Source organism: Leguminivora glycinivorella, chromosome 13 (assembly GCF_023078275.1).
Source record: "Leguminivora glycinivorella isolate SPB_JAAS2020 chromosome 13, LegGlyc_1.1, whole genome shotgun sequence".
Classification (NCBI taxonomy): domain Eukaryota; kingdom Metazoa; phylum Arthropoda; class Insecta; order Lepidoptera; family Tortricidae; genus Leguminivora; species Leguminivora glycinivorella.
In genome coordinates this window covers 6,710,912-6,722,697 of record NC_062983.1, presented here as the reverse complement: position 1 = coordinate 6,722,697, position 11,786 = coordinate 6,710,912, and the positions used below count along the sequence as shown (strand labels likewise).

General features: G+C 38.8%; 1 protein-coding gene across 1 annotated transcript; it reads left to right on the top strand.

Annotated features, from left to right (window-relative positions):
* The first annotated feature begins 3,200 nt into the window (after window positions 1–3,200).
* LOC125232940 lies at window positions 3,201–7,487 on the top strand. The gene is made up of 7 exons (XM_048138789.1): window positions 3,201–3,280; window positions 4,442–4,465; window positions 4,896–5,101; window positions 5,718–5,832; window positions 6,191–6,367; window positions 6,689–6,870; window positions 7,324–7,487. The coding sequence occupies exons 1-7, from the start codon at window positions 3,232–3,234 to the stop codon at window positions 7,438–7,440; spliced, it is 870 nt and encodes a 289-aa protein (XP_047994746.1). The 5' UTR covers window positions 3,201–3,231; the 3' UTR covers window positions 7,441–7,487.
* Window positions 7,488–11,786: the final 4,299 nt, after the last annotated feature.

Genomic DNA, 11,786 nt, shown 5'->3' with positions numbered 1-11,786 from the left:
AAATCTAAACGGTCCGACACAGATAAAAATAATAACAATCTGTGTTGAAAAAAATCATTGCTCTATCTTCAAAAACCAGGGAGGAAATAGTCTTGAATGCCGGCAACCACAGATGTCATATATTGGCTTCGTGCGAAGTGCATGGAGGGGGTAAGCAAAGCGATTGCAGTGCTTGCGGTGGTCAAAATCGACACTGATTGTGGTTGTCATCTATCAAAACTCATAAAATATAATACAATGTGTAATGTTTGATATGGGGCATCAATGTTGTTTCGTTGAACTGTTAATTGTAAAAATAATGGCACATCACGCATGGCGCGGTCCTGGGTTCGAATCCCGGTAAGGGCATTTATTTGTGTGATGAGCACAGATATTTGTTCCAGAGTCATGGATGTTTTCTATGTATATAAGTATGTATTTATCTATTTAAGTATGTATATCGTCGCTTAGCACCCATAGTACAATCTTTGCTTAGTTTGGGGCTAAGTTGATCTGTGTAAGGTGTCCCCAATGAAATGAAATGAAATTGTTTATTTTCGAGTAACTAATGACTCATACAATTTGTTAGTAAGCTTACGTTTAAAATGTTAGTACTTAAACTAATAATAATAATTACAATATATATTCACTGCTGGGTGGCTAGCCGAATGGCACAATCGCTCACGAAACGAAGCGCTAGTAGATATCTATCTCTATCGCGCTTGCGTATTGGCGCGACAGAGCCAGCGGCGTATCGCTTTCGTTTGGCGTCGGAGAAATGCCATTCGGCTACGGGGCCTGGAAACATGCATTTCACAGCAGTGTCGCATATACGGACAGTCCAATCTATCCGCTAACATACACAGGATAGGGTTGGGGCTGGCCCGCACCCGGCGCACTAGGGATGTACACCGTTTGCGCATAGTCGTATAAAAACAGTCCACGTGCGCTTCTGCAAACATCCCTGATGCGCTGCAGAAACGAGGCAGCCCCATCAATACCCGGAACGCGTTGTTGTACTGGATCCGAAGGGCTCCGTAAGTCCGCTGCGTATAGAATTTCCATAGGCTGCATGTGTACATGGAAGTACAATACGCTCTAAATAAGGTAAGTTTTACCTCCTTTGTACACCGCGCAAACCTACGTGAAATCATATTTGCCCTAACCGACAGAGCCCTCCGTTCTCGTTCTACGTCCATATTATCTTTAAGGTCAGACGTAACAATATGACCTAAATATTTGAAACTCCCTACTCTCTCAAGTGGAACATCATTGAGATAAATAGGAGGAACCTCATTTATCCGATTTTTTGGGTCAAATACCATCAAATAACTTTTTGTTATATTGTATTTAAGGCCGTGTTCATGGGCGTACTTCTCACATACATGTAACAATTAACGTGCCGACACTACCAAAGCCGACGCGCTGAGCAAAACCATGTCGTCTGCATAGCTTATATTGTTTACGCAAACTGCATCTATATGACAGCCGACACGCATCTTACCCAGCGCCTCAAGTAGTCCATTCACGTACAGATTGAAGAGTGTGGGCGAGGTTAACCCGCCTTGCCTCACGCCACAATCCAATCTGTACGGGTCCGACATCGTGCCTGCCCATCTAACACTATTGACCTGGCCCCCATACCAGTACTTAAGTATACGGATTGTCTCTGAGGGTACTTTAATAACTTCCAGCTTCTTCCACAACACATCGTAGGAGACCAGGTCAAAAGCTTTAGATAGGTCTAAGAAGGCAGCATAGACTGGTGTTTTCCTATCCACGTAATATTTGACAGTATACTTAAGGCACAGTATCGCACTTTCAGTGGATAGACCAACCAATATTTATTTATTTATTTATTTATTTAAATAGTCGTTGCACGTTCTATGCGTTTCTTAGAGCACACTGGAAATTGGATAAGTGGATATGGATAAGTATATAGGTACCTACTACATACCTACCTACCTCAGAGCATATAATAAAAGAGAGCTTTTTTTTTAATACCACGTCGTCAGTGGCAAACAGGTATACGGTCCGCCTGATGGAAAGCGGTCACCGTGACCTATGGCAAAGAGGATCGTATATTATAGAGAGTTACTGTCAAAGTAAAATGTGTAATCACAGTGTAAGATTGCCATCTCTCGACATAGGCTTACAACTTTTGAACAGATTTGCCCATATTCTTAGCTTGATATGTGTTAAAATGTCAAATATGAATATTAGCGCCATCTAACCATTCTAACCAAGCGTTCCCCAAAGGTGTAACGCCATCTAGGCCACGGTACCTTTTTCTCTATGGCTCAGAGGTACGTTTTTTTCTTAGACTTTATCTGTCTATACGGAGTTACATAATATGTCTTTGCCTATGGTAAACGTTTCGCACTTCGCAGTTGTTAGCTCATTGGTCAAAAGCATCCTACAGTAACAGTTGTCGTTGTGTGCGTGCGTGATGACACGACTCGCTGGTTATCCAGTTGTGTGTGGGACTGTGGGTTAAAGAACTTGCGACACGCGTATTCAATACACATCCCCCATCTCCTTTCCTAAGTATATCTGTTATGTGATTGGTACTCTAAAAGAAAAATTAGCACAGGTGTCCACATATTATCTATGTATATGTAATCAGCTGATTACCGTGTGCAAATCTACAATTTAATGAAGTTCCTATATTACTTATAAGTATGTACATATGTAGGTAATTAGGTATCAACGATTTCAAAAGTAAGGACAAGGCAAACTGTTCCACCTGTTACGCCGTGGTTTGCGTGGTCTGTCACACGACGGTCGCGCGACCGCGATGCGACGCGACGCGGCGCCATGAAATCAAACCTTCGATCTCTACGGAAGTGTTTTAGGTCGGCGACGTTGATGAAGTATCGATGATAAGCGATGAGATGGGACGTGACGGCGACACGACGACGACAAACAAAATGGAGGATCTGCGTTGGCTTTTAGGAGAACAAATAGAAAAAAATAGTTGTAAGTACATATTTTTCTTACGTAAAATGTAACAAGTGTACCTAATTATTTCTTATCGGAAAAATATCGAATAATTATCTTGATAAATTCGAACCGTGCTGAGCACAGTGTGCACCATCTTTGGCAGCCATATGCCACGTCCTTACAAAGTAATACATAAGTCAATGATGTACATAGATTAATTATCACTCGGAACATCTTTATCTCATAGAGCTGTTATAAAAGGATGACATCTGACGCAGGTTTTCAGTGTCCACTTGGAGAGGTGTCAAAATGAAGACTCTTTTGGTTTTGTTCGCACTCGCGGCTGTCGGCAGCGCTAGTAAGTTTAAAATTATATATACTCCTTATTCGTGTAAAGCCTGAGTAGATGTTATTTGACCCTGAAAAAGTGTCGCTACAAACCGCTTTCATATGGCAATAATGTGCCGACGTCATATGTAATGGGGACAGCGTGTACTGGTTACCCATTAATATTTGTAGAAAATTGTGCGTGATTATAATAATTATTTATAATCGCTAAATTCAAGTACCTATAAATATTATTAAGGTAGGGTAATATTTAACCTGTGTATCGACCTCTAACTTCACTTTTCGTTGTATGTATTGTTTACATCAGTTCACTGTTTCCTGTGTGGCTTGCACACTTTCACTGTAATTTTAAATATGTAACACAGTTTTTTTTAGTAACATATTGTGTATACTTAATACTTTTCACTCAACGGATAACTGTTATTGGCCTAAGACTATGTAAAAATACCTATGTAAGTTGAATATTTACGGCTGTTGTTGTCCTAAATACCAATAAAAAAAAATTAAACATGGTTTTATAGAATCAAAATTTAATAGGCAAGGTTTTGAGACTCGCTACTTCTTTCCGCACAGCCTAAAATCCATAAATCCATTAATCGAAGTCATCTATGTTTATTTTCTTTCTGCGTGGGTCCTTGTTCTGGACTGGTGGCAATTATGAAACGGCCTCCTTAATTCTATAAATATTTTTCACGGCAGAGCTTAAATAAGAACAAAAAATTTATTAAGCTAAACGCGAAACCAACTAATCAATACAGGAGAACCGCACTATAAACTGTCAGTACCGGTCAACAACTGATTTCAGAACATTGGTATCGAAATGCTGTGAAATCCTTCATCCTTTTTTGTTGTAAAGAATTTATGATGTTCAGTATAATTATTTTCACTTTTATTAATATTATTTTCCGCAACGTGGCGACGCCGACGGCGAGGGTCAAATAAAAACTTGTCAGGCCTACATAACCTATTAAACCAATCAAATCTTATGAAATAGTACCTACATTGCAATACAAGTACGGAAAATTGGAGATTCGAAACGAGTGACGATAAATTAAAACACGGCCGAAGGGAGGAAGTGTTTTTAATCGACACGAGTTCCGAATTCCGTCTGTGTTATAATTTATAATCTATTCACAATATTTATTTTAAAACATTCAATTTACTTTTACAGGTATCTGGAAAGGCGGATACAGAAGTAAGTAATATTTTCTACTTAAGTACTTTAGGAAAATAATTATACATACTATTCTTCATACACTCAACTCATTTGCAAGAAATGTCCGAACCTGGTACCGGAATTAAACTCCGGTAAAAGTACCGGGAATATTTCTCCCTCGTGGAGGATATTTGCGGGACGGGAAAATTTCCAGTACTAATCTAGAAGAGATAATTTTTGACTGCACTGATCAACAATTTAATAGAAGTAATATTTTTTCTTTACCGTGTCCGTTCGTTCCCGTGGCATAATTTCATTGAAAAAAAAATCATAATTATTTGCAATGAAATAAATAATTAATTAATCATGTACAACATCCTTGAGCAAAACATTTGTGTGTATAAATAAAATGACACAGAGAAGGTTTCATACATCTTTGTGCATTTCTAAACAAGCATCATCATTACAGTAAGGTTCGACATCGGCGTGATCTTCGGCCGCAGTTTCTTCTTTGACATCCCGCGCACACTCTCCGAAGCCGTCTCAGAGCGATGGGTGCAGCGGACCCCGCCCTTGGGCCTGCCCGTCACCTCCGTCACCATGTACTGCTACTCAGACAACGTCGTCTGCAACTTCTACGATAGCAACGGCGACGTAGCTGGCCTGCAGATTGGTGTAAGTTTCATTTCATAGCATTTGTTTACTCTCTCTCAGAGGCCGTCTCCGAGCGATGGGTGCAGCGGACCCAGCCCGCCGGCCTGCCCGTCACCTCCGTCACCATGAACTGCTGCACCGACAATGCCATCTGCAACTTATACGATAGCAATGGCGACGTAGCTGGCTTGCAGATTGGTGTATGTTATTATGCCACTGCCTATGAGGTGCCTACAAGTAAAATTGAATCTGGTGTAAAATGTAAATACTATGCTAGGTTTACGACTTACCTAGGTCATATAGTCATACTAGGGTTGTCCGGTCTCCTCGCTATGTTTTCCTTCGTCGAAAGACGACTAGCAAATATCAGATTTCATTTTGTACATAAGTTCCGAAAAACTCATTTCAAAACCGTGAATCGAAAGCCATACGCTCTTACTGACTGCTATAAGCTACCAACGCTTTGAAAAACATGCAATTCACTATGTATAAGTTGTTCACATCCCTTTGTCTCTCTCTGAACGAGTGCAACTTAAATTTAAAGCTGTCCGTTTCAAGCTGTTATTAATCTGAATCCACTTATAAAACTTTCTGTTTTTTGTGAACAAAAAGTAAATAATTTTAAAATCTTCTGCAGCTGAATAAGAACAAATTCACCCCGCACTTCGACAACATGGAGGACGCCGGTTTCACGACCTGGACAGTCAATGGTGTCGATTACTGGACCATTCAGCAATACTTCACCACTGAAGGTAACTCAAGATAAACTAGTGCTATTATTTAGTTTCTTACATTCCAAAAAGTCTAAGTAGGAGTCTGTCTTATCTTCTTAGGATTACTTGCTTTACTACAATGATTGCATATTTTACCTATTATTTATTTAGACAGAACCTGCATACAAACACTGATCCATTACAATACAATTTTTTGCTCTCAAAGCACTCTAGCATAGGTAGGTACTTGATGCTACTTTTAGGTCTGTTTTTGTATTTTTAAGGACATATTCATCATTTCTCTTGTCCACTGAAACTGTTGCTCACATCTAGAACCAACTATTCAAAATTATTCATTTCCCATCTTTTTACAACATTGTACACATATTTTTCACAGAAATCCTCTCCAGCCGTGTTGCCAGCCCTACCAGGCGTGAAAACGAGAACAAGGTCACCGAGAATGGCGGTGTGTGGGTGGTGGGACCACACAAGGAGGTCGTGCACATTTCCAATTCGACCAGCACGATTGCTGACGAAGGTCTCTTCACCAGACAGGCTTGCATTCCCTGGATGGGTAAGTTAAATATTAGGATAAAGGCAAGACCATTTTGTATTTAGATGTACTGCAGTCAACCAATTGGAAAGCTAGGCCACTCTACAACCATGTAAAAATGACAATCAGTAAGAGATTTCTTACAATCTGACTTACTTATAACGTCACTGTGACATAGTTCTACAGTGGCCTAGGGTTCCAATTGGTTGACTGTACCTACCTAAGATTAATGTGATTTACTCTTGTGTTCGTTTATGATCTGACCTTCAGAATTAGTGTTAACATAATATACCGTTACTCCCGCAAACATTGAAAACATCCAATCGCTTTCTCCTTCCACAGGTCGCCACTACTATTACAGGATGACGGAAGACCTGAGCTGCACCGATGAGCCCCTGTTCCCGTGGTTCGGCCTCGTGGACTCCGGAGAGCTCGTCGCCACCGGCTTTGTGATTCCTGGAAAATTGAACCTCGACCGCAACTCAAGGGACTGGTTCGAGCATCCCGAGAGCGCTGCTGTCAAGGTAACTAATGAGAAAAAGTTAAAAATCCAAAAGTTGAAGTTAGTGGGTTCAAGCTTCTTATATACCATACCAGGGTGCGTAGCCGAATACACAAACGCTCACGATAATATCTCTTTCGTAGCTATCTATCTCTATCGCTCTTGCGTATTGACGCGACAGAGCCAGGCTACATTTCTGCGGCGTTTGCCGTCTCAGAAATGCCATTCGGTTACGGGGCCTGTACTTGTTTAGTTCCACGACCAAACAGTACCAGTTCTTCAGTATCAGTAGTTCTTTTGGATGGGTGGAACGTGATTGGCAATGAGCATGCCTATCGGTGACAGAAATCCTTTTAATGCGCTCGCGACTGATATGCCAATTCTTAAATTTCAGTTACCAAGAGTGCAAAAACAAGGCTAAGAAGAGGACGATTGACTAAGAGGTATTGATTTCACTTTTTTTTATTTGTTTCAGGCGATCGTACCCGACGGTCCCGAGTGCCTGTACAACTTGGCTTCCAGCCCCGGTCTCGTCACCATGCACGTCTACTACATCGACCAGCCCTGGCTGATTTCCTGCGTCTTCCAGTAAACTGATGATGGTTTTAATGCCAAAATAAAATATTACGTTTAAGCAGCTGTTTTTGTTTTCTTCTTATGTCAGTGGGATGTAGATAAAAGGAAGCATCAAAGGCATGATCCTTCCTATATTTTTTTTTCTTCTAAAGGAACCCTTTCTAAAATAAAATTCATTACAAAGTACCTTACTGTAATACAGAGCTAGTAAATAGCACTAAACGCCTGATAAAAAATTAAAGGCAATAATTCAATTTGATCCTACACTACATCCTTCTACGAAACTCAAACTATCTGCTTCAGCTTCAGCACAACAGATTCAGTGTTGAAACACACAAGATAGAACAGGATACGTAAAACCAGGGGCGGCTCACTCCGCGATTCTATCGCTGCGCTACAAGTACATGCCGGGGCCGCAAGTTGGCGGCCAATTCAATGGTGCCGACCTTCGCACGGTGCAATAGAATTCAATGTCGGCTTCTCGCGTGCGGTCCGTTTGTTAATGTAGGCATAGAGGAGTAAGTCAGCAATTCCCGTCAACTTTGTACAAAAATTAAGGGAAAAGTTAAATTTGTTTTTATTAATTCCTATTTTGTTACCAAGATTTTGTTGATGAATTGAGATTTTATTAAGTTTTATTTCGTCATTAAGGTTCTCTAGTATCTATATTTTCTTAATTATAACAATTATCCTGTAGATATCTTACGAAAGTCGAAGTATATTACTAAATGTTGGTAACAAAATAGGATCAATTAAAATTTGCTGACGTGGCATTGTACAAAGTTGACGGAAATTGCTGAAGTAAGGGAAGGATGTAACTCCATACATCAGTAAATGCGAGTTATTTGTATAGGCATAGTTAAGTGACATCTAGCGACAATCACGCGTCAATCAAACGTCAACTAGCGTAAATTGTACTTGTCAATATAGACCCAGAGCCCAGGCCCGCCAGACCTTCCTCAAATTCTCAAGTATGAAACTTTGGGACAATGTAGAGTTCATATCGGCGGTTAATGTGTGCATATTTTCTAGTTCGGCCCATCGGCCAATTTTTTGCTATCAAGTGATGAAGGTGAAAAAAAAAAGTGCTTACTTTCCTTAAATTCTCAAGGCTGATTTTTATATATGTGTTAAAGCACGTCGTTATAAATTGGTTATCATCAATGCCAGACCGTTTCCGTCGGCCATAACTTTTACCAGACGCGACAAAGTTGGCAAAAAACGACTCTTAACTTACCTCATTTTCTCAAGCCTGATTTTGATATATGATACGCAGGGACCTATAACTAGACCGTTTGTAAGCAGCCAGACCAATCGGATGGACCCAACCATCCGCCAGACCGACTTAAAGTTTCGATATGAGCATTAGTAGAATTGAAATATTCCGGGTCTATAACAGCGAAATTCTTCTAAAAAAGTGTGAGCTCTACGGTATCAGAGGTACGGCAAACGAGTGGTTAAAAAGTTATTTATGTGATAGAACCCAGTTTGTGCAAGTATCAAATACCAATTATAATAATACTATGACAACACACAAATCTTCCACTAAAGTAAACCGAGTTGGAGTACCGCAGGGAAGTATTTTAGGACCCCTGCTCTTTTTATTATATATAAATGATCTCCCTAATGTAACAAAATTGGACTGCATACTTTTTGCTGATGATGTATCTATTGTTATTCCGCTATCTGACATAAATAGTTATAATAATGACATCAACAATACAATCTCTACAATCGTAACATGGATGCATAATAACAACTTAAATGTAAATTTAAGGAAAACGACATACCAGCAGTTCATAAATCACAATGCTAAAAAGCAGTCACTTAGTGTATCTTTTGGCAATGAACCTATAGAAGAATCATGCCAAACAAATTTTCTGGGCATTATTTTGGACGACACGTGCTCTTGGGTAGGTCATATAGATAAGGTATGTGGCAAAATAAACTCATTTGTATATGCTTTGTGGAGGTTAGTGAAAACTTGTAGTAAGAAAGCAGCCATACAAGCGTATCATGGCTATGTTGGCTCCATACTTACGTACGCTATTATTTTATGGGGAAATTCGCACCATGCAATCCGAGCACTGATAGCTCAGAAGCAATGCATCAGGGCAATATGTGATGTTGATATTATGACATCTTGCAGACCTCTGTACAAAGACCTTATGTTAATGACAGTGCCTTGTATATATATTTACGAAATATGTTTATTTGTTAAAATGCATCCAGAACTTTTCAAGACGTATAAAGATATATGTAATTTTAACACGAGATACCCTGACAGGCTAGCAATACCTTGCAAAAGAACAGCTTTATATAGTAAAAACACCTTTTGTATGAGTATCAAGATCTATAATAGACTGCGTGATGATATTAAACTGTTGCCTTTGAAAACGTTTAAAGCAAAACTAAAAGCTTGGCTTGTACAACAAGCTTTCTATTCCATAGAGGAATACATGTCATCTTTTGACTGAAGTTGGCCTTGACTATAATTGTATAGACTTAGTTTTAATTGTAGGTTAAGATATTTTTGCATGCCCGATGATGGTGAAATATGTGTTACCTATTTATAATATTGTCTGAACAACTTTTGTACCATATTTCAAGCAAAATAAAAAAATATTTCATTTCATTTCATTTTAGCTAAAAACTTGAATTTTCTACATTAAGCTACGTGTATATTGTATACTTGACGTAATAAGCGACTTTCAAAAATTTTACTTCTAAGGAAATTAAAAAATGAAAGTTTATATGTGGTGCAAGATTAATTGTAAGCTATGAATTTTATTTACACTGCGTAAGTACATGTGTATTTTATTATAAATATAACTTTTACCAGACGCGACAAAGTTGGCAAAAAACGACTCTAACTTACCTCATTTTCTCAAGCCTGATTTTGGTATATGATACGCAGGGACCTGTAACCAGACCGTTTGTAAGCAGCCAGACCAATCGGATGGACCCAACCATCCGCCAGACCGACTTAAAGTTTCGATATGAGCATTAGTAGAATTGAAATATTCTGGGTCTATAAAAGCTAAAAACTTGAATTTTGTACATTAAGCTACGTGTATATTGTATACTTGACGTAATAAGCGACTTTCAAAAATTTTACTTCTAAGGAAATAAAAAAATGAAAGTTTATATGTGGTGCAAGATTAATTTTAAGCTATGAATTTTATTTACACTGCGTAAGTACATGTATATTTTATTATAAATATAACTTTTACCAGACGCGACAAAGTTGGCAAAAAACGACTCTAACTTACCTCATTTTCTCAAGCCTGATTTTGGTATATGATACGCAGGGACCTGTAACCAGACCGTTTGTAAGCAGCCAGACCAATCGGATGGACCCAACCATCCGCCAGACCGACTTAAAGTTTCGATATGAGCATTAGTAGAATTGAAATATTCTAGGTCTATAAAAGCTAAAAACTTGAATTTTCTACATTAAGCTACGTGTATATTGTATACTTACTATACGCAGTGTAAATAAAATTCATAGCTTAAAATTAATCTTGCACCACATATAAACTTTCATTTTTTTTATTTCCTTAGAATTAAATTTTTGAAAGTCGCTTATTACGTCAAGTATACAATATACACGTAGCTTAACGTAGAAAATTCAAGTTTTTAGCTGTTATAGACCCGGAATATTTCAATTATACTAATGCTCATATCGAAACTTTAAGTCGGTCTGGCGGATGGTTAGGTCCATCCGATTGGTCTGGCTGCTTACAAACGGTCTAGTTATAGGTCCCTGCGTATCATATATCAAAATCAGGCTTGAGAAAATGAGGTAAGTTAGAGTCGTTTTTTGCCAACTTTGTCGCGTCTGGTAAAAGTTATGGCCAACGGAAACGGTCTGGCATTGATGATAACCAATTTATAACAACGTGCTCTAACACATATATAAAAATCAGCCTTGAGAATTTAAGGAAAGTAAGCACTTTTTTTTTTCACCTTCATCACTTGATAGCAAAAAATTGGCCGATGGGCCGAACTAGAAAATATGCACACATTAAACGCCGATGTGAACTCTACATTGTCCCAAAGTTTCATCCTTGAGAATTTGAGGAAGGTCTGGCGGGCCTGGGCTCTTGATCTAATTCTAATAGATGTTGCGACGAACGAAGAGTCTAATGCTCACAAATTTTTAGCTAATATTACAATAGTATTAATCAGTATTCTGTTTTCAATTCCTTCTGCTTGTAATATAAGTTGTAAACTGTTCTAATATTATTTTTTTGGCAGACGAGACACTGTGACACCTAGTATCGAGTAGTGGTACTGATAATTCACGCTACTTGACGCGTGATTGTCGCTAGATGTCACTTAACTATGCCTATACAAATA